Source organism: Elgaria multicarinata, chromosome 15, assembly GCF_023053635.1.
Source record: "Elgaria multicarinata webbii isolate HBS135686 ecotype San Diego chromosome 15, rElgMul1.1.pri, whole genome shotgun sequence".
In the NCBI taxonomy this organism is placed as follows: domain Eukaryota; kingdom Metazoa; phylum Chordata; class Lepidosauria; order Squamata; family Anguidae; genus Elgaria; species Elgaria multicarinata.
The window spans coordinates 10,186,301-10,209,827 of NC_086185.1; the positions used below are offsets into that span (position 1 = coordinate 10,186,301).

Here is a 23,527-nt window from a genome sequence, read left to right on the forward strand (position 1 = left end):
TCCCCTCTACCCTATCACTTTTCAGTTGAAATCACTGGTGTAGCAGAGCCGGGGTTCAGAGTGATGCAGTGCCTGCACTTCTTTATAACTAGGGGCTCTGACATCAGCTTCCACCCTCTCAGAATTACATTGGAGGCTGCCTTACACTGAGTCGGACCACTGGTCCATCTAGCCCAGTGTTGTTGACACCGACCGGCAGCAGCTCTCCAGGGCTTCAAGCAGGAGCTTTTCCTGCCCTACCTGGAGAGGCCGGGGATCAAACTGGGACCTTCTGCATGCAAAGCAGGGGCTCTACCCACTGAGCTACAGCACCTTCCCTGCTCCCTCTGAGCTCAGCTGCAATTTTCACAGTCACTGGGGGAAGGGAATGAATTTCCCCAGCAACAATTGTAATGCATAAGCTATTGAGTCCCAGTACTGGGGAAAAGGCAGGATGATGATGATGATGATGATGATGATGATGATGATGATATAATTATATAATAATAAAATAATGGGGGGGCTTGGATTTGAATGGGCGATGAACACCCACGAGCTTTACAGAAGACCTGCTCCTGGTGGAATGAAACTGCTAGAATCCGTTTGCTGTTCCAAATCAACACAGCTGCCTGGGTTTTGGGTAGGGATGTGCTCCGCTTCTAATCGGACTGGCGAATTAGAAGCGGAGCGGGGGGCTTCGCCTGCCCTTAAGGCGGAGGCGATGAGGATTGGGGGGCCGGCGGAGCGTGGTGAAGAGAATCGAGGTGAAGGCGGATCCTTCGCCTCGATCCGGAGCTCCGCCGGAAAGGTAAGTGGGGTTTACCGGGCCCTGCCGCTGTCGCTGTCGCCCATGCGGCGACAGCGGCAGGGCCCAGTAACCCCCGCCCCACCCTCCTCTCCCTTACCTGCCTCCGTCCGTGGTCCGTCGGTGTCTTCAATTGAGCCTGCGGTTCAACCAGGAAGTCTGGGCCGCTTGCGGCCCAGACTTCCTGGTTGAACCGTGGGCTCAATTGAAGACGCTGACGGACCGCGGACGGAGGCAGGTAAGGCCCCCCTCTCCCTTGGTCCCTTACCGGGCTCTGCCGCCGTCGCCGCACGGGCGGCGATGGTGGCAGGGCCCGGTAAACCTCCCGCCCTCCTCTCCCGGCCTTACCTGGCGCCACTCCCCTCCACCGCGGAGCTCCGATTCGGAGCCGGAGCTCCGCGGCGAAGAGGAGCGGAGTATGGGCGGAGCGGCGCGGGGCGGAGCGGCCTGACCTAAAATTTTTGGATTGGCCCTCGGGGTGGAGCGGGTGGTCCGTGCACACCCCTAGTTTGGGAGTCTGCTTAGGGGCGTGGCTATGGAGGCTGTCATGAAGAGCACCTGCATTTCAAAATGTATCTCTATACCACCGGTTGAAATTGTCCCACACTTAACAGCAGTTTGGCACAATCCCTGTTCTAGAAACAGGTTTCCAGCCATAACACCTAGCTGTTGTGGCCCTAAAAGCCCAGCTGCTGTCTGAAAGTGGTCTTCACCAGCTTCTTCTGCTATTACAGCTAGGGCAGCCTTTTGGTTCATAGAATGAGCTATGTACTGGAAAGTCCCCAAATCTTAGCTATAAATTTACTGGATAGCCTCAGGTATAAATTTACTGGATGGCCTCTTCAATCTTCCATATAAAGTATCAGCAAATAATATTGCTTTGCCTTACGAAGCCATTGGTAAGGTATGTAAAGAAGATTGCATATATGAGGTGGGGCAAAGTGTGATAGAGATTTGGCCAATGTGATTCATGCCTCCACAAGCTTTAGGCTAGACCACTGTAATGCATTTCCTTTGGGGAGTCCCTTGAAGTCTGTTGAAACCAGAGTTGCTGGTGGCTCACTGCAAACCTTAGGTTTGAATCGAGACTCAGGAAACAATTTAACATGTCATTTCTACTGTTTGGGCTGTCAGCTGCCCACACAGTATGCCTTCCGTAGTATGTGAAAGCCATTAAATTACATTTAAAGTGCTGGAATGCTGATAAATAATTCTTCTTGAGTGAAACAGTAGCCACTCTTTCAGTGCACATTGTGACTGTATATTAAGCAGAAGATCAGAGATTTTGGATACTTCACGAAATTGTGTCGGCTTTATGCTTTTTCACTGCAGTTGCATTTACGTGGAACCCAATCACACTCAAAGTGTGGGGACCCCATAAGGGTAAACGTGCTTTACAAGTGGTGGGAACCACTTGTGCAATGGAATTGGTGCTGCAAAAGAAAATGCCCTGTTGGATTCTGCCCATCAAGGGGAGGGCTTGTTAGCTCAGTGTGACAGAGCACCTGCTTTGCATGCAGAAGGTGTCCAGGTTCAATCCCTGGCATCTCCACGTAGGGCTGGAAAACACTCCTGCTTGAAACCCTGGAGAACTGCTGCCGGTCAGTGTCAGCATCACTGGGCTAGGGAGGAATCCTTCCTCAATCCCTGGAGAGCCTTTGCTGCCCATTAGTATAAACAGTGCTGAGCTAGATGGACCAATGGTAAGAAAAATTCCTATGTTCCTAATAAAATCAAAAACCACAAGGACCAAAGACCAGCAGAACTAGAGATGAAAACACTCGAGACAGCAGCAATAAAATGCCATAAAACCCATTAAAAGCCCCGTGGCCGAAAAAAACATATGCCAGGTGGTAAAGTCAAGTTTTTAAAGACCAAATGCATTCTTTTTTGGGGGGGGGGGGGGATAGAAAGGCTTTAATGCCACAATGGAAGGCCAGTAAGGAGAAGGGCAAAGGGAATCATCCTGAGAATGATTTTATAGCCCGCTAGAGCCTATATTCTACACCTTTTATTTACCTTATTTGCTGTTTCTCAGCTACAGGCTCTCAGTCCATTGCAGCGCTCCACTGTAAGAAGTCCTCCTCTAAGCTCTTCCACTAGAGTTCAGGAGGCAGCAATGATAATGTCTCTCCTTCTGCTCACAGTTCTTTGGACACAAGCCAACAGAAAGAGAGAGGGATCAGGAGAGAAACATGGAAGCTGTGGGCAACTATGGGCTCCAGAAGGCCCAGTCTCTTGTTGTCCAAAAATTAATAGATCTAGATCTACAGCATTTAAGAACTGCTGCTAACAAATCTTGCTCTCCACTGCTCTATAATAATTTTAATAACTGTGAACTCACTGCAGCTTCATATCTGTATGCTTTAACCATTCCCAAGTATAGGAGAGCATTTACCCTTGCTCGCTTTAATGTGTTGCCATCAGCATTACTAGAAGGACGATTTAGTAAGATCCCGGTTAATGAACGATTACGTCCCTGTGGTTCTGGAGCAATAGAATCTGTTGAACATGTCATTTTGCATTGGAACATGTATGAGGAATGCAGGAAAAAAGTTAATCTTTCCTTTATTAACTGCCTTTTCTAGATGTAACCCCACAACGTTGGTATTAATCTGTTTAAGGGATGTGTCTTCCTATATTACTGAAAGGGTCTCTCAGGCCGTAGCTAGACCTAAGTTTTATCCCAGGATCATCCAAGGTTTGCCCCTGCCTGAGCACTGGATGCCCTGTGTGGCACTTAGATGAACAGGTTTGACCCCAGGACAATCCTGGGATAAACCTTAGGTCTAGCTACGGCCTCAGTTTCTCATGACCTCAATGCAAATTAGAAAAATAACGTTGCAATCCTCCTGAGAGAAGCAACTCACCAAGCTGTATTTTGCTTTTATGTCACTTTTTACCTATCCTTTGCATGTTTTGGTGTTGATTTTGCTGGTCTGCGACCATAATAAATAACAACTGAAAAAAAACATGGGTAAAAATGTATAAGGCAAGACATAGGATGGACGCTTAAGAACGTTTAAGCTTTTCTAATAAGGAACCAATCCAGGCATCTCAACATCTTGTTGCCTCGTCCCCAAACAAAAGCAATTCCTAAACTCAAAAGGTTCCATCGCATCTTCAGACCATGCTAGGGTTTCCTTAACATTGGAATCAGAAGTTCAACCAAGTAAAAATAAAATCAATTCTTACTGAAGATGAAGTGTGGCTTTATCTAAGATAAAGGCATTATTTTTCTGCTTGTCTCGTTTTCCTCCTGCCCTCCCCCAGTGAAGCTAATAGTAGCTTCCAGAGGGGACTGATTTCAGGATAAAATGATTAGAGTGGTGGGGGGGGGAGACTCTTAAAAGAATATCCACCGGTGCAGCTCTTTACGCTATTTTGCCCCCCTACAGCTTCTCCTAAAATAAAATAAAAAATAAAGTCAGGATATCTGATGCTAGATCTTTTGCATTACACCTAGTATGAGCCCAAGAAATCCAGGTTCCAAAACTCATGTGTGCAACTCATGGTTTGCTTCTGTTTTTTTGTAAAAAGTAACCAGGATTCTTGAAACACCATAATGACTCACACATTTATTCTGGCAAAAGCTTTTTATGGACTGGAGCCACTTCCTCAGATGTACAAAGACACGTGATTTCTCGAAAAGCACTCAAAACTGCCTTTCTGTAACAGCTAATAATTTTGCTAAATCATTGCGGCCCATTTTGTGAAAGAGCATAGCCTTACGTCATGTCGCTTGCTTCCAGCTATATGTCATCTTTGGCACTGAATTGATCAGACAAAACTATCGTAATCCTGGTCTGCCCTTCACATAGCAATCAGACAGTAGGCCCCTGCAGATGCTCCCTGGTTCCTTTCACCTTCATAATTCTAGGTCAAATTTTCTACAGCAGGAGAAGGCAGAGCAGTGTTGCAGCAGGTCTCATTGTGGGCATCTCTACACCAGGGGAGGGAAGGGGGGAGGATCTTGTGATATGCTGATCACGAGATCCTCCCCTTTCTCCACACGTGGCATGCAATGTCCAGGGAGGAAGGAGGATGTTGTGCCCTCCATTTTGTTGTTTTTTACTGAAGATGAGCACACATGCGCTTCAACGAAAAGGTCAGTAAAAAAAAAGTCATCCTGTTCCCCAACCCCAATGGGCACAGAGCGCCTGAAGAACTCTGTGCTCCGTGCCCAGTTCCCGGCTTCTCACGTTTACTCATGAGGAGCCGGGATGAAACCGGGACAGCCGCCCACACCTCCCACAGTCTCGGGACGCTCCCAAGACTGCAGGAAAAATTGGGCTAAAATCCATTCCAGTTATCCTGGGGAAATGGAGGGATCTTCCCTCCCTGCCCCTGGGATCCCCTGTGTGTCATGTGGACATGATAAGGTATGGTCTAGACATGCCCTGCATCAAAGCACTGGGAGATTTTGATTAGCATGGGTTGCTGATGGCATCTGCTAGCTCACTAAGGCTTTCCCATCCCCCCTGAGTTTAGCTGCAATCCTCAGAAGCTGGGCATGGGGGACAGATTTTCCCAGCAACACAACAGCCCATTGTTTAAACAACCCACAGTCCACAACCCAACACCAAAGCTGAATTTGGACGATCATTGGGGTTGGGGTGAGAAGCCACCGTGGCTTTTCCCCCTATCCCCGCACGAGCTGGGTGTGTGACTGGCATTTGCATAATTACCTACAATGCCACACAGTTTGCCATGTCGTCCAAACCCTGCTTGGTACACAACAATGATGAAATCTTTATTGCTAAAAGCGATAAGCCATCACAATTTGATATAATTAGAAAGAGAGAATATAAGCAAGGAGATGAGCTAATATAAACACAATAACAATAGTGAGTTTAAAATAAAATAAAAATGGTAAACAAAAATACGAGAATATAAAAATGCAGGATCACGTTAGCATAAGTTAAAAGCTCCCCTATGCAGTACTAGACCAACGTATATAAAGAAGGACAAAATTTTATCTCCAGCTCCTCATTACAATCCTTATAAATGGTTTTGATGCCTTGCTCTTAACTTACTTGCAGCCAAGGCAAATTTTGCAACCAAACCAGTCATAAATACATTATTGCCAGCCAACAAGATACATATTTGCTCAAGGGGAGGTCAGTTAGAAAGGGAACACAGCAGGGAGGGCTTGTTACCCAACCCACAACCCCTACTACAAGCCATGGGTTGTAGGGTGGGAAAGAATCCATCAACACCACACCACACCCTGGGATCAGACAACGTGGCACAAGTAATTATGCAAATAGTGGCCATGCATGTGGCACTCACAGGGCTCGGGAAGAAGTCACAGTGGCTTCTTCCCACCCCCCATTATCATCTGAACCCGGTCCAAGTCATGGGTTCTCACACTGGGCTCCCACAACATGGCAACCCATAGCAGGAGTTGCTTTATCATGGGTTGTCATGCCTTGCAAACCAGGTCAATGAGATGACCTTGTTGTAATGCAAAGTATTTTAGTGTAGCTTGACCTTGAATGGGCAATGAAGATTCATGAGCTTTACAAAAGAGACCTGTTAGTAGTGGAGACGAAAACCACAACTTCTGGTTTGTTGATACGAGTCAGCAGAAACTGCTTTCGTTTTTGGACTTTCCTTGCAGTATGGCTATGGGGAATGTCTCAGCATGACTTCAGAATTCACCACTCCCACAGGGCAGGAGGTAGATCAGGATGGATTGGCAGATCTCTGGGTGATTTGCAGAGAAATCCAGGAGTGGTTTTTGTGTGTGAAAGGACTTGTGGTTAAAATCCTTTGCTAAGCATGTGCTCAGAGCCTTAGTCCTTAGCCTACGTCTGCCTGCCGAAGGGGTTATTTTGCACCTGATTCCAGTTGGTTTTCTTCAGGGTTCCAGTAAAAAAAAAAGTAGTTCCTACATCTGTGAAGCCTGCCCACCCCACCCCTGCTCTTCAAGTTTTTTTAGATGAGAACAAACAAGAAAACATGTTTTGCCAACTTCTTCTTTCCTCGGGTCACTTCACCTGCCATTATTGTACTGAATGGAAAGAGGGCCACGAGGACGGTTTCCTCGCCATTAAGACAACAGGTGCTGATAGCTGTCAAAACTTTTCAGACTCACTTGAGCAACTGCAATTGCTGTGGCATGTATGCAATCAGGCTCAAATGGCTTTAATCTTGCTGCTGTATGATTTAAAAATATCTGACATGCTGATGTTTGAGAAGAAAAGTTTCATCAGTGCTAATTTGCAATCCAATCAAATTATTCTGTCACCCAGTGGGAAGCCCTGATCACAGAGGTCTGTGGGCTAGGCTGCAAGTTGTTTGGAGCGAAGCAACAATCAAAGACTTTCTCTCTCTCTCTCTGTCTAAAAAGCCCTCAAGAGAATCTCAGTCTGAGTCACCTGTCAAATAAATTAAGTTTCTGTTCTGCACTAAATAACGGATTGTTGTTAAACCGCTAAATGTGCTACATTTTTAATCTATGTTATTCAGTTTAGCATGGACTTGTCAACCAATAACATTAGTTTTAAACAACTTGCCATATGTATGCTTTTCATTTCCGTTTAATTCCACAAATTCCCCCTTCCCCCTTCTCGTCAATGAAGCAAATTTCAAATACTCTTGACGCTGTTATGTTTGACTTGCTGCCTTTGAATTAATATCATCACAGAATCCACAATTGTCTTTATTTGGTGCTGTTACAAACAGGGGAGAGGAACCCAATGGCCCTCCAGATGTTGATGGAGCCCCTGAGGCTGAGCTATCAAAATGGTCCCTTTCTTTCAAAATATATCAGTGATCACAGCTCCTTCTTGGGTGAATGACATTTTTGTACACACACAAAAACCCCGTAATGCTTCAAGTTGTATATTTAAGCAGTTTCATGGCAATGTCTCATGTTAATTCTGAGTGCAAAGTTTGAGGTTCATTTGCAGGGGTTTGGTAGAGACTGCTACCAACCCCATCTTTAAAGATGTCCATATCATAGAATCATAGAATAGTAGAGTTGGAAGGGGCCTCTAAGGCCATTGAGTCCAACCCCCTGCTCAATGCAGGAATCCACCCTAAAACATACCTGACAGTCCAGCTGCCTCTTGAATGCCTCTAGTATTGGAGAGACCACAACCTCCCTAGGTAACTGGTTCCATTGTCATAATGCTCTAACAGTCAGGAAGTTATGTAGGTAGGTAGATAGCAGTAAGAGACTGGTGGCTCCAACTTGGTGAGGGTGTGAATCCATTCTGGATTTCAGTCAGAACCAGCCAAAACTTCAGGCTCCATGGTTAGCAAAACTGCACTAACCATGAGCCGTATTGTCACACACAACAATTTAAGCCATGGTTAGAGCTGCTAACGCTGCTGCAGATGAACCGACTATGGTTAATGAGTGAGCAGGGTTTAGCAAATCACACTGCACAAGACACCGTAACCAAAAGCCTTAACAAGGAGACTTGAAGGTGTCTTCTGAATAGGCCCTAAAAGAACTATCCAAGGTCCTGAAGCCTAGCCCTGATTTTATTCTGGCCCTGTTCAGATGACATGCTAAGCCATGGCGGTTAAGCATTTTGAGCTAAACATTATAGCTTGGCAGATCATGTGAACCATGACTTAGCATGTCGTGTGACCCATTCCTAACCATAGCGGCCTAACTGTGGCTTTGTGTGTTGTCTGAACAGGACCTCTGTGTATAATGGTTATGATACATCCAAAATAACATTGACAAAGTGCCTGCTTGCACCCTAAGGTGTCTACTGGATGAGGAAGCAGGAAGGCACTCCGAGGCAAACATGCCAATATAAGAGAGACATTAAAGTTGTCTGGTGATTCTGGGCCTTTGCAAGTGCCTCTTATTTTTGATAGTCCCATTGTCCAAAGATACCAACGGACCATTCTCATTGATGTCCCCATTATTCTCCCGGGTCCAGCCACTGATGTGGAGTTTATTACTAGAGGTGTCCCTACTTTAGGAAACTTCCAGTATGTTGTGTTGCACATTTCCACACACACATGATCAGGAGTGGGCAATTTGTGGTCCTACAAATCCAAACAGTCCTAGCCAGTGTAGCCAATAGTGAGGGATGCTGGGAGTTGTAGGCTTTGGGTGACCGCGGCACATCTCAGAGTGGTATCAACTTCCAGCACAGGCCTTGGCACTGGGGTGGGCCCACAGATCAACAGTAGAGCACATTTTTGCATGAAAACAGCCCCAGCTTCAATCCTTGAGAGCTACAGGTAGGGCTGGGGGCGGAATCTGCCTGAAATGCAGCAGAGCCCACTAGACTTCAACTCCCATCAGAGCTGGGAATGATGGGAGTTGCAGTCCCACACATCCCACGGGCACCAGTTTGGGAAAGCTAGATGGACCAATGTCTGACTCTGTGTCAGGCAGCTTCCTGTCTTCTGTTGCACTTGCACCAAAGTCATTTGCTCCATCCTAAATACTTCTTTGACAGCATAGTGGCTCTTAATCTCTGGCCATTAGTGTAGTAATCAACAGAACATATTGCCGTTGGTGTCTAAATAAAGAGCAACAGGGTTAAGCCAGCCAAGAGATAAAGGTGGAGCATAGTTCCTTAAATGGGCACCCACTACACCAGTTGCTGATCGATGCCTCTAAAACAGCGCTACTGTCTTTCCAGCCTTCAATTTGCTTTTGGTGATAAGGGAAGATTTTAAGCTGTCCAGATACTGCTACAACAGAAGTAATACTACTAACAACAACTTTCAAAAGGCAGTTTTATTCAGGAAGAGGGGGAAATTAATTAGGACAAGGACCACTATTTTTTATACCTAAGACCATTCTTTGGTTTATCTATGTGTTTGAATAACAGAGGCTTGTGACTATAAAGTTGTCTGAAATTGTGCCATCAAATTCGCACAGCAGTTCATTCCTTCATTCCATTTATATCCCGCCTTTTTACCTCCAAGGAATGCAAGGCGGCATACATAATCCTCCTCCTCTCCATTTCTGTCCTCACAACAACAACCCTGTGAAGTAGGCTGGGCTGAGCGTCTGTGACTGGCCCAAAGTCTCCCAGTGAGCTTCCCTGGCTGAGCAGAGCCTAGAACCCAGATCTCCTGACTCCCAGTCCAACACTCTAGCGACTACACAACACCGGCTCAGTTCCAATTTATTTGTTTGTTTGTTTTATTTACTGCATTTCTATACTGTCCAATAGCTGAAGCTCTCTGGGCAGTTCACAATGTCGTATAGGCAGGGGAGGCTGGTTGATCCAATGTCAGTGGGGTAGTGAATCTACTCCAGGTTTCAGTCAGAACTATTCCCACACAAAAGCCATATTCACTAGGGCTGTGCACCCACACCCCAATCCGCCTTGGAGGCCGGCTCGGAGCCCCCAAAGCAGCCCCGGTTTGGCTCGGGGGTGCTTCAGGGGTTGCCCGACCCACCTCGGCACCAAAGCTGAGGCAAGATTCAGGCCTTCCGAGGCGGATCAGACTTTTCTGGGTGCTAACTGCACAGCCAGCACCCAGAAAAGGTTCCCCAGTCTCCTTACCTGCTGCCTCGGCTGTCCGCCACCTCCTTCCCGCTTTTGGCGGCTTCCGGTGCCACCAATGCAAATGACAGGAAGTAGGCTGCACGATTTTAAGATATCGTGGGGCCTCTGAGTGATTAGTACCTCTATGGCCACTGTAGTTTGTGACCATAGAGGTACTAAACAGAATCAAGGTGACAACAGTGGACCGCAGCAGGTAAGGGACCCGCTGAGGGCCAGCTCCAAAGCACCGAGGTGGCCCGAAGCTTCTGAGCCAATTGGCTTCAGTTTTGGGCTGCCTTAGGCTTTGCCAGAACCGCCTCAGAACCAAGCCAAGGCAGGCCAAATCAGCCTGCCTCGACTCGGATTCAAGCCTCAGTCTGAGGCGGAGCACAGCCCTAATATTCACACAGTCCTTTTTTGCCATAGCCACATGGAAGGTCAGATGTCTTTCTGTCCAAATGGTGTAGTTTGCAGTGGTGAAATGCGAAGTTCCATGATTGAATCTGGTGGGGTGTATTTTAATTCTTGAATACATTATAACTTACCGCTAATTTGAATCTGGTGGGGTGTATTTTGATTCCTGGATTTATTATGACTGACTGATCATTAGTTTTATCTGTGGATTTTGCAATGGCCATTGGTTAAAATTTCAATTGATTGACTGATGGTATGCGTCATCTTGATGCTGTGATACAGCTAGAAGGCAGGCTTGCACTGATCCCTAGTTAGATGAGTAAACATGTGCACAGATGGTCGCTGAGCAAGTAGTCCCCTTGCTGCCAGCACTAGCGTAGGTAGGGTTGTCATAAAAACAATGATAGCAGCAATCACCTGTTCTCAGGCGGGGCCACAGAGGGTTGGCTTTATTCCCCACTGTACTTCCTGCCTGCCAAACCGCTGATGGGTACAATTTCTGCTTTTCTGATGAGACCGTGTATATGAAGCCCAAACTGCTATGCGCATGCATAATTTGACTAGGACATTTTCATCTATCTGATTCCTGCTTTTTAATAAAGAATTTAAAATGATACAATTTTTTTCACTCGTGTTGGTCACCTCAATGCTTTCAATGCTAAAGAGCTTGAAAAGGAATTAGTAATCTAGATAAAATAATTTGCATAATAGTAACGGATAACACCTGCTGCTGTTTGTGTTCCCTTTCCCTTATTTGCCTGGAAAGTGTTAATGGTTAAATGAAAACTCTTATGGTTCTATTCACACTTCATCATAACGTTTTCCCTCGATTTGTCAAAATAAATTAATCCGGTTGGAATCTCGTGAAGAAGAAAGTTTCGTTTGGAGAAAGTGCATTGCTTTGTTGACATTTGGCTTGAAAAAATGTGAATTAGAGGTTATTGTTTTTCTTCCTCCTCTAACTCCCTTTTGATCTTACTGAACAAATTATCTCAATGGTTGCTGCAACGGATCCTTGTTTCTAATGTTAACTTGCTATCAAGGTCATGTGTTGGGTTTTCTATCTCCTCAAAGTAGAATCAAACAAAGATTTATTTATTACTTCTATGTCTAAATTCAAAGTTGGGATTTTTTTTTTAAAAAAAAAAAAGCAGATTTTTTTCCCTTCTTGATGTAGAATACATGAGTGATACAATCCCCGAGCAGCTAACACAAGGAGTTATACTGAAAATTGTTTGCATTTGTTAACAACGTCTGAGTAAACCTTCAAGAAGAGACAAAACGTTTTTCACCCATCTGAATTTTTCCATTATGGCCTTTTATGACAAGATTCCACTTGTCAACAATTTTGTAGAGTTGGGAGTTTTGTGATGTTCTAGCCAAGCATAATGTCCTTAAAAATAGCTACCATGCAAGAACATGAAATAAGCATCTTTAAGGACCAGAATCTGTTTCTAGCTGGTTCTTTCCATCCATTTTCATTTTAGAATATGGCCACCAGCCGCATTAATCTTAATGCTGGGTAGCAATATTTTTTTAGGAAAATTGTCTGAGGGAAAAGGAGGAATGTAATCACTTAACGAGCACTCTAAATTTGATCGTGCACCTATTATAACCAAGCAGCTTGAAACATAATAATCACATTAACCTCACTTTGTTAAAACATCAATTATCTGAGCATTAGCAGGTTCTTCAAAGTGACTCTGTGTGGGACATAGCAACATTTGAGAATCCAAAGGGATATCTGCCTCCAGTAAGCTTGTAAATGACTAAAAAAAATTGCAAGAGACAGTGTGGTGTAGTGGTTAGAGTGTTGGACTGAGATCCGGGTTCTAGTTCCCACTCGGCCATGAAGTTCACTGGGTGACTGTGCCAGTCACAAACTCTATTCAGATGACACACTAAGCCAGGGTGGTTAAGCATTTTGAGCTAAACATTATGGTTGAGAAAGTACTTAATTCCTGGTTTGCGGCAAGCCATTGTTTGCTGTCTCTCACTACTCCGCTTTACCTCCCCATATGTTCATCATGCAGCTGTTATACCATAGGCAAAAGGAGGCCTGAGAGAGACCAGCCACACCCATATTTTCACCACAACACAGTGGCCTGCTGCTAAGGAGAGTTGCCAATTCAGGAGCTGCGGCATCTGATTCTGCGCAGAATGAACACACATGGGTTGGATGGCAGTCTGCAGCCCAACCTACATATGGTCAACAAAATATCTGTGGGGAGCCCCCTTGTGTACAACTGTGCTAATGAACTTGTGTTGGGTGGGGAGCTTGTTCCATTCTCCCCATGCATATGCATTCTGCATGGAAGCATAGAATCACAGAGTTGGATCGAATGGATTTTCTGCTTAGTACAGGGAGTCACAAACTGGAGCATCCACCACAAGAAGGTTGTCCATTCTCTACTGGAAGTCCTTCAGCAAAGAATAGCCCACCACTGTCCTAGTTAACTGGTTTCATTGTTGAGTTGCTTAACTCTCCTGCTTTGGCAGGATAAGTCTCAAGGCTAGGTGAATACAGTTTACCAGGCAAACATGGATTTTCCTGAGAAGTATCAGAGATATAGCCAAAGTCAAAAGCACAGGATATCAATCAAGTATAATCAGAGTTCTACAAAGGCAGTGTTAGTCAGTAGTCCAACCACTGGTAACACAGAGATTCAAACATGAGTCAAGGTCAGGAAATAGGAGGAACAACATCATTTTCAGCACCAGCTGAGCTGAAACTGAAGGCTTGTATAGCCAGAGGTTCCTGAGCCCCACCCAGGGCTCAGCTGTAGTTCATTATAGTCAAGTTTCCTACTCATGAGAAGGCATTTCCTCTGGAGGAGTCTCTTTTTTTGTAATTGAGCACTTCTTCTCAAAACAGCCTTTCTGGCTTGCCTTTTGGGGTGACAATTCTGGCACCAGGGGGTTGCTCAGCCTCTGCCTCAGAGGTGGAGTCCCCTGTTCCTTGCTGGGTACACCTGTGGCCATCTCCTCTGAGGGCCCAGGCTCCTCCTGTTCTTCTGCCACAGGCCATTCTCTTGATCTCTGGGAGCTCCTGCTCCTCCTCTGAGGCAGATTCCTGCAGTGTGGGGCTGGTAATAACCCTCAAGATGTTTCTTCTAATGTTCAATCAAAATCTACCCTTCTATGAATGAATGTCTGAAAAGGACTGCTGTCCAAATTTTTTTTGTGTGTGTGTGTGTGTGTTTTTGTTTTGCTTTTTAAGCTGCCTGCCAATGTTTAAGGACGGCACCAGAATATGCCTTTCCAAACCTTTTCCCTTCTTGTGGAAATAATCAGACGTTAAGCTACTGATGCTTATTTACCAGCATTTTTGGCTTGTCAACACTGCTTATGACAGTTTGAACAGTGACAGGCGTGTTATGGAAAATTTCTGACTGATGCTGCCTGCCAGGATTTGTGTTTGTTTATTTGCATGAGTTGCCCAAAGAATAACAACATGCCCACCTTAACAGGGAATGTTGTGGAACTTTGCATGCTTGAATGTCAGAGGAAAATCTATTCTATTGGTATGCAGTGTTTTCATATGCACAGTGTGAAAAGGTTACCCAAGCCACACTAATTGCATTCCTTTTGCCCCCAAATAGCTATCCCCAACATCTTAATTACAGCTCAAAGGCAATGACACTGAAGCACTCTGGTTCATTTCCATAGACACTTCCTTCGCAAACATAAGTAAGAGGCTGTGATGCACAGCTATTCCAGAGCCACTGTGATGTATAGCCAACGGCCATACTGGCTGAGAATTAGAGTCCAAGACATCTGAGGACAACTAAGTTAGAGTATCAGACTATGACTGGGGAGACCCCGGTTCAAATGTCCACTCAACTATGAAGCTCCCTGGGTGACTTTGGACCAGCCCCTCTCTCCCACCCTAGGTGTAAAAAATCACTGGCATTGGCGAGGTAAGCAGGCTGGAAACGTCAACAAACAGTCTGTGCTCAAAAGAATCCCTCAGAAACAAAATTGGGTTCAGGAATGTGCCAAAGAGTAGTCAGAGTCTGATCCAAGGTCAGGTTATGTTCAGGCAAGGTCGAGGAGCTGGTATACAAACAATTGCTTCCAGCACTGCTCAGTGCTTCTGGCTCACCTCTTATAGGGATGTTGGTGATTAATGATTGAGGTCAGCTGCAGTGGCCTGAGCTAGCCTCTGCCTGTTCCTCTGACGGGCCACCGCCTAAACACTCCCAGGCTCGGCTGTTCCTCCTTTCTGCTTAATCCCTCAAACTGAAGCACAGCACTAACCTGGTGTTTGGATTAAGGCCAGGCCCTCTGGTTTGGTTTCAGAATCTGATTCAGATTTGGAGATCGAGCTAGAAGAAGTCCAGCAGAGATAGTGTGTGGGGGAGGAAACTCCCCAGGACTGCCCAGCAGCCAGTGAAGAAGCTTCCCAGGGGCTTATCGAAGAGAAGGTTCAGGCTCAGGGACTGCCCCTCCTCGCCATGGCAACGCGGCCTCTGTTGTATGGGGAGGAGATATCGGAATTGACAGATGCCAGCATCTGCCAGAGTTAAACAGGTGGAGCTGAGAGGAGGTGGGACGCATCCCACCAGATTGGCTGCCCATCAGAAGTTATTTATTCATTTATTTATTTATTTATTGCATTTGTATACCGCCCCATAGCCAAAGCTCTCTGGGCAGTTCACATAAGATAAATCATTTAAATACAATATACCAAAATTAAAAAGCACAAAAACATGCTCAATGTGCATACAATTAAAACCGCTATAACAACTTTAGAAACGATGAGCCAAAAAACCCAGACCCAGGCTCATTACATATTGCTAAATCCCTGGGAGAAGAGAAAAGTCTTCACCTGGCACTGAAAAGATGACAATGTCAGTGCCAGGTGGGCCTTGTCAGGGAGATTGTTCCACAATTGGGGGGACACCACAGAGAAGGCCCTCTCTCTTGTTGCCACCCTCCGAGCTTATATCCAGAGGAGGACCTTAGATGTTGAATGTAGTGTTTGGGTAGGTTCATGTCAGGAAAAGTGTTCCGCCCGGTATTGTGGTCCCAAACTGTGTAAGGCTTTATAGGTTAAACCCATCACCTTGAATTGGGCTCGGAAACATACAGGCAGCCAATGCAAGCAGGCCAGAGTCGGTCTTAGATGCTCGAACCTTCTGGTTCTGGTTATCAAGTTGGCTGCTGCATTTTGCACAAGCTGCAGCTTCCGAAGCGTCTTCAAAGGCTGCCCCACGTAGAGGGCATTGCAGTAATCTAATTTGGAGGTTACCAGAGCATGGACTACTGAAGCTAGGTTATTCCTGTCCAGATAGGGGCATAGCTGGGCCACTAACCAAAGTTGGTAGAAGGCACTCCGTGCCACCGAGGCCACCTGGGCCTAAAGTGACAGAGATGGTTCTAGGAGGACCCCCAAGCTACGAACCTGCTCCTTCAGGGGGAGTGCAACCCCATCCAAGTTGGGCTGGGAGGAACCTCCTTGAAGGGAGGAGCCCAGAAAGTGCCAGCACAGCACAATGGGGAACCCATCCATTTTTTGTTGAAGCCTTGCTTTCAGTAGCTCTCTTACCAAAAGAATTATTTTGCTAACTAGACTTGGAACACAGCTCTTAGCTTTTGTAGTTGCTTCAGGGGTGAAGAGGTGCTATTAGCTGAATAAAGAGTCTATGGATTGCACTGCAAGTCTCGGTTGCCTCACTACTCAGCAGGCGGGCTTAGCACCCCTGACACACAACTTGCAGGATAAAATGGTGGGGGAGGAACCATTGACACCACCTTGGAGGAAAGACAGGATATAGGAAGCAGCTACCATACGCTGGGGCTGTTGAAGAAATCCACCATGGGGAAACTGCTCTCCATGAATTGCTCTTCCTTCTTTTTGCAGGTCCGCTTAGAATGGCCCACAGACCTGGTCGTCAACCCCGTCGACAATTCGTTATATGTGCTGGACAATAACATCGTGCTACAGATTTCTCAAAACAGGCGAGTGCGCATTATCGCCGGCCGGCCCATCCACTGCCAGGTGCCGGGCATCGATCACGTGTTGGTCAGCAAAGTGGCGATCCACTCCACCCTGGAATCGGCCAGGGCCATTGGTGTATCTCACAGCGGAGTGCTGTACATTGCCGAGACGGACGAAAGGAAGATCAACCGTATCCAGCAAGTCACGACCAACGGTGAAATCTCTGTCATTGCTGGATCGCCCACAGATTGCGACTGTAAGATTGATCCCAATTGTGACTGCTTTTCAGGTAAGGATTAAAGTGTGTGTGTGTTTTCCTCCTTCGTTGCATTGACAACCATCTGTCAGGGATGCTTTAAGGTGGATTCCTGCATTGAGCAGGGGGTTGGACTTGATGGTCTTATAGGCCCCTTCCAACTCTACCGTTCCATGATCTATCACGTGAGCAAGGTTTTAGGCACAAGGTGTTCCTGGTGAGGGGTGCTTCCAGTGTAATCCAAGGGCATGTCTACACCAGCCCTATATCCCGGGATCATCCTGGGATCATTCCTGTGCATCCAAATGCCACATAGGGGATCCCAGGAGCAGGCGGGGACAACCCCTCTATTTTCCTGGGATAACCCTTAGGTGTAGAAAGGGCCCGAATCTCTTCCACTAAATATCCAGCTTTCTTTTCTTTTCTAGCAGTAGAATATAAGGGAAAGCCTGGAGTGAAATCCAATATAAGTCCTACTTAGAGTAACCCCATTGATACGAACAGGTCGTAAGTCAGTCATGACTGTCTTAAAGCCATTCATTTCAATTGGCCTACTGTAACTGCAACTTACACTGGATTTTCTGCAATCTCCCACAGAACCAAACCTGCTCCTACCTTCCAGTGTCCCGGCCAATGAGTATAAGGACAATAGGGAAACTTATTACAAGTGAAAGAAATTTAATTTGGACAGGATTTTACTTCTTGTCTTCTAGAATTTGATTTGGGTTAGGAGATACGACTGTCTTCACACACACACACACACACACACACACACACACTCAGAGTGAGATCAAGTACTTTTATTATAAAGATTCATTCACACACACACCGTTCATACTTAATACAGAAATAGAGAAGACTTATAACAAATTTGCCAGCAGACACCCTATCCTCCCCTTTCTTATCAAAATGAAGAAGTTTTCTTAGTATCGAGATAGAAAGCAGGAACCTCTGCCATCAGAAAAAAAATCCAATGATATAATAATAATAATAATAATAATAATAATAATAATAATAATAATAATACCCAGAAGTCCTAGGCCAGCTGCCATGACACAGGTTCTGAACAACAGCCCTGGCCGCGGCCAGTCCTTGCTCAAGCCAAGCACCACCGCTTGATACACCTGAGGCGAGGGACAAACGCCGCCTTTCTCCAAACTATGTGGAGAAATGGGTTAAATGGAGAAGGATTTCAATAATAAAACAATGCGCTGTGAATTATATGTGCTGAGGGGAATTATTGTTGGAGTGGGTGTCAAATGTAAATAACTTCAGATGATAAATGCCAAACAGACACGTGGGATTTTTGTGGTAGTTAAAACAAAATGATTAAAATTTATTTTTAAAAGTTCACAAGCTTTGTTTCAAATTAAAACATTTCAAAACCTTTTTGGAACCTTTCATCCAATCCTTTCACTCATTCACATACACGCTTTCCTTTCTCTCACGCAATCACTCTTGAACTTTATTTTCACTAGTGTTTACTATACACAAACTGTCTATCTGCACCCCACCCTCACAAAACACCACTCTCTACACTGAACCTCAAACTCTCCAGAACCCAAGTACTCTACACACAGAGAGCTCAAGCACTAAAGGCTAAAGACTCTAAGAGTACCTAAAAGTCTCTTCTCAATCCCCTCAGTCGTTCCCTTATATATCACTCCTCCCCATCCCAAGACATTCTAACTCCACCCACTCAGGTCAACATTCTAAGCACCACAGACGTACCAATTTCAGACATACATTAGGGAACTGCCTTGTGGAGTGTAACGCCACACCAGCCCCTTATCCAATCCCCTACTTGGCATCCAGTCTGAAACAAGCTTACTGATTGGCCATTATAAGGTGGTCCATCTTCCTCTAAGCCCCTTACTCTAAATTCAAGTGCCTCCCTTCTGAAAATGTCACTGCTGTCAGTTTGACTAATTTCAGAGAAATTCGAAAAGTCTCTACTTCTCCTTGGGGGTCCGGTCTCTGTACCTTGTGGCTGGCAACCTACCTAAAGAAAGGTACATTTATTTATTTATTTATTTATTACATTTCTATACCGCCCAATAGCCGGAGCTCTCTGGGCGGTACATTAACTTCAAGCGTTTCCCCATAAACCTGTCTCTTGTACAAAGTCGAAAAATGACTCTGCTCTTCACATAATCACTTCCCAAAATTCACTCCAGCTCAAACCAGGATCAATCTTTAATTAGGCCAACTAATCTCTCGGTTTCTTAGCTATCACATCTTAATAATCTTATATTATCTATGCTGTTCTTACATATAAGAGCCTCATGTGGCACAGAGCGGTAAAGCAGCAGTTTCTGCAGCTGAAACTCTCCCCACAGCCCGAGTTCGATCCCAGCGGAAGCTGGTTTCAGGCAGCCAGCTCATGTCGACTCAGCCTTCCATCCTCCCGAGGTCGGTAAAATGAGTACCCAGTTAGCTGGGGGAAAGGTAATAATGGCCGGGGAAGGCAATGGCAAACCACCCCGCTATAAGGCCTGCCAAGAAAATGACAGCGAAAGCTGGCATCCCTCCAAGAGTCAGTAATGACTCAGTGCTTGCACAAGAGGTTCCTTTCCTTTCCTTCTTACATATAAGCCAAAACCTTATGAGAGGTTCATATAACCATTCTGCTTAATCATAAGCTCAGTTTCCATGATTTATAAGCTTCCAACACAAGGACTAGGAACTTATTTTGAAATTGTATTAAATAAAATGAGTATGATTACATTAAAGTTTCAAAATAAAATTAAAATGGTTAAGAGATTGAGCTGTGAATCAGGATGAAGCTGGTTCAAATCACACCTCTGCCATGTACTCGCTAGATAGCTGTAGGCAGGCCACTCTTTCTCAAACTCCATCCACCATCAGCACTATGGAGGATAATAATACTGACCAACCTTACAAGGTTGTTGTAACTAGCCAATGCAGGTGAAGCACTTTCAACGTTTCAAAGCTAGGAGTTGTGCCAGGGAATCAGCTCTGATAGTCCAAGCCAGGAGTCAACCCTGAAGAACCCAGGAGAGCAAAGAACAGTGTCGTTACTCACTGGTCTCAGCCCAAACCGGAAGCCTTTTGGAGTCCTTCCTGTCTGGGAAGGCCCAGTTGCCAGCTGGGGTGGGTGTGGCATGAGAATACATCACTGCCCAGGAAAACGCTTCCTTTCACAGCTCTGCTGGCTCACCACAAGGGACGGCTGCATACAGCTGTGTTGCAAGGAGGGGGAGTCTCCTGGTTCTAGCCTGGTGATTTCTGATGCAAGATTCATCTTGTCCAACATTCTGTTTCCAGCCAGGAGCTCTTGGGAACTCACAACTAGGTGATGGGTGGCTGTTCCACCCTGTTTCCCCCTGCAGGGGGCTAGCCCAAGATGCTTTGCTGTTGGAGGCAAAGGACAGGATCAGCCCCCACCCACCCTCCTACCCTTGATTCCATGCCCAGAAGCCAACTAGACTGGCAATTGAATCTTATTGCTATGCTGGGGATGAGACCGCATCCTCCGCTTCACCGGAGGGCAGCAGGCTGGCGTAGGACCCAGCTGTGTCCTCCAACAGAGGATAGTAACCAGGGGACTGAGAAGGAATGGCCAGGGGGCTGCTGTTGCTGCCACCCCCCACCCAGCATCTGCCACCTGGGGCAGTTGCCTCATTCTGCCTAACAGTAGTGCCGGCCCTGACTCAGCATCTGTTATTCAGAGGCTGACTTTGCACTGTGGAAATCTCATCCGCCAATAGCTGTCGATGCTCCCATCCTCGGTGGATCTGTCTAATTTTCCTTTCTTTTTTAAAGCCACCTAATCCAGTGTCCCTCCCTCTTTACGTCTTGGGGGTAGCAAAATCTACAAGTTAATTACAGTGCTGCACGGAGAAGTAATTGCTTTTGTCTGCCCTGAACGCATTGCAAATCAACCTGATTGGGTTTCAGCTTTAGGAAGGTGTGCATGAATATTGGCTTTCAGCATTTGGAAAGTGGGTTTAGGCTACTGTCGTGAACCCGGATTGCTTAGTCGGCTTCAGTAAACATAACAGCGTAGAAGTGCAAATGAAGAGTTTAGAGATGGTAAAGAGGTGAAAGAGGTAGCTGCCTTTGGTTGTCAACAGGCATCATTCTTGCCTCTCCCCTGACCTGTTACAAAACTTCTACTACCAAGTAAGCTTCTGCAAGGACCTCTGGCCATGTGAGCCTAAGAAGATAGGAAGCAGCCCCATAGGAAGACAGGCCGGTGGTCTATCTCCTGCAGTATTATCTATGGTCTATCCCATGCAGTTCCTCATGCAGCATTATGAGCAAAGCTGTATCTTACTGGCTGGCAATAATGTATGCATTACTGATCTGGTTGCAAAATTTGCCTTGGCTGCAAGTAATTTGAGAGCGAGGCATCAAGACCATTTACAAGTATCGTAATGGGGTGCTGGAAATGTTGCCCTTTTTATATGTGTTGGTCTAGTACCCCACTGCGGAGCTCTTAGGCCTTTGCTAAACCTACCAGTAAATCCGCACCGGACGAGGGGAGACCCCGTGATGCAAGTATCACGGGATGTCGCCCTAGTCTACACGTCAGGCGCAATGAGCTCAAGGAGACCCGTTGCGTCCACCATTTTTTCCCCAAAGGAACGGAACGCACGAACGCTGGTGTGCCAGGGTAAGTGGATTTTTTTTTAAAAAAATAGTTTCATCGCTCCCCCTACCCTGCCCCCGCTGGGCCCAGTGCTCCTGAGGAGCGCTGCATCCCATGCACGGCTCCTGGCTTTTCTTGCACAGAGCCAGGAAAAGCCACGAGAATGGACCATACGATCACAGTCTCAGCCCGAGACTGCGGGAAAAAGCGGGCCCAAAGGGGTAGTCTATATCCCGGGGCCAGGCAGGGTTGATCCCTGCCTGAGCTCAGGATCCCCTGTGCATCATCTGGACGCACAGGGACGATCCCGGGTATCAAGGGACGATCAAGGCAAAGGCCTTGATTTATGTAAATGTGATTTTGTATTTTTATATCCTTGTATTTTTGTTTAGCTTTTTTATTTTATTTTACATTATCTATTTTTATTCCATTTACTTACAGCTCATCTTTTTACTTGTATTTTATTTTTCTTTCTAACTATGTTAAATTGTGACGGCTTGTCGCTTTTTGCAATAAAGATTTCATTCATTCATCTAACTGGCAGCAGCAGCCCTCCCAAGTTCCAGGCAGGGGTCTCCCACAGCTTTATCCAGAGATGCTGAAGACTGAAGCTGGGACCTCAAGCTTGCAAAGTTCTACCACTGAACTAACGATAGGGTGTTATCAAGTGAGGGGAATCAGGAGAAGTCCGATCGGCTCTAAACATGGGCAAAGAGCCAATCCCAGACCCGTGACGGGTCCTGGCATCTAGCCAGGAAAAGGGCCCTCCAGAGATCTGCTGACCAATCCCAAAGTTGGCCCAAGGCTCAGGTGTTCAGCAGCACCTCTGGAAGGGCAGGAGAAGTGAGCAGGCAGGGAGTTATTTATTTAGAGTATCCATATACCGCTCCGTATCTAAAATAGATTCTGGAGCAGGGAAATGGTAAAAACAGATTAAAACAGCGAATTAAAATTGTTCGATTTAAAACAAAGTATCAGTAAAAACCATGGCTGGACACTTGAAGAAGGCTTTCTGGAAAGGAGGTGCCGGAAGCAGCACAGTGTTGGTGCCTGCCTGACCCCCAGGGGCAGGGAGTTCCAAAAAGAAGGGGCCACCACACTACAGGCTCTTCTCCTGGTGGATTCCAATCAGGCCATAGGGCAATGTAGAACCACCAGGAGGATGCCCTCTGATGCCCTCAGTGACCGAGCAGGTTGGTAAGGGAGAAGGCGCTCTCTCAGGTATCCTGGTCCCAAGTTGTTTAGGGCTTTATATACCAAAACCTAAAACCTGGCCCAGTAGGGAACAGGCAGCCAGTGCAGTTCCCTCAGCAAAGGACTTACATGCTGAAATGGGGCAGCTCCGGACAACAGCCGAGCTGCAGTGTTCTGCACTAGCTCCAGCTTCCAGAGTAGCTTTAAGGGCGGCCCTTAGTGCATTGCAGTAATCCAGTCTTGTGGTTATTCATGCTTGTATCACCATGGCTAAGATATCCCTATGAATCAGTGACCTCCAGTTGCATCTGTTGTAAACCGCCCTATTCAGATCTTGTAACTTCATCTCCATACCTTCCTTTATGGAGTCAATCCTTCTCCAATTCGGTCTTCCTCTTTTCCTTCTACCTTCTGCTTTCCCTAGAGTTATTGTTTTTTCCAATGAGTCATTTCTTCTCATTATATCTCCAAATAGGATAGTCTCAGTTTCAGCATTTTCACTTCTAATGAGAGTTAGAATAATAAAATCCTAGAATAGCAGAGCTGGAGGGGGCCTACAAGGCCATCGTGTCCAACCCCCTGCTCAATGCAGGAATCTACCTTAAAGCATCCCTGACAGATGGTTGTCCAGCTGCCTTTGAAGGCCTCTAGTTTGGGAGAGCCCACAACCTTCGTAGGTAACTGGTTCCATTGTTCTACTGCTCTAACAGTAAGGAAGTTTTTTCTGGCTTAACTTGTTCTAGAACCCACTTATTTGTCTTTTTCACAGTCCATAGTATCCACAAAACTCTCCTCCAACACCACATTTCGTAGAATCATAGAATAGCAGAGTTGGAAGGGG

General features: G+C 45.9%; 1 protein-coding gene across 8 annotated transcripts in view; it reads left to right on the top strand.

Annotated features, from left to right (window-relative positions):
* TENM1 (teneurin transmembrane protein 1) overlaps positions 1 to 23,527 on the top strand; it is a 332,266-nt gene that overhangs the window by 259,965 nt on the left and 48,774 nt on the right. For all 8 annotated transcript variants that reach the window (XM_063141817.1, XM_063141823.1, XM_063141820.1 and 5 more), the window contains one exon: positions 16,544 to 16,910. In XM_063141817.1, coding sequence (XP_062997887.1) covers positions 16,544 to 16,910 — 367 coding nt within the window. The remainder of the gene's footprint in view (positions 1 to 16,543; positions 16,911 to 23,527) is intronic.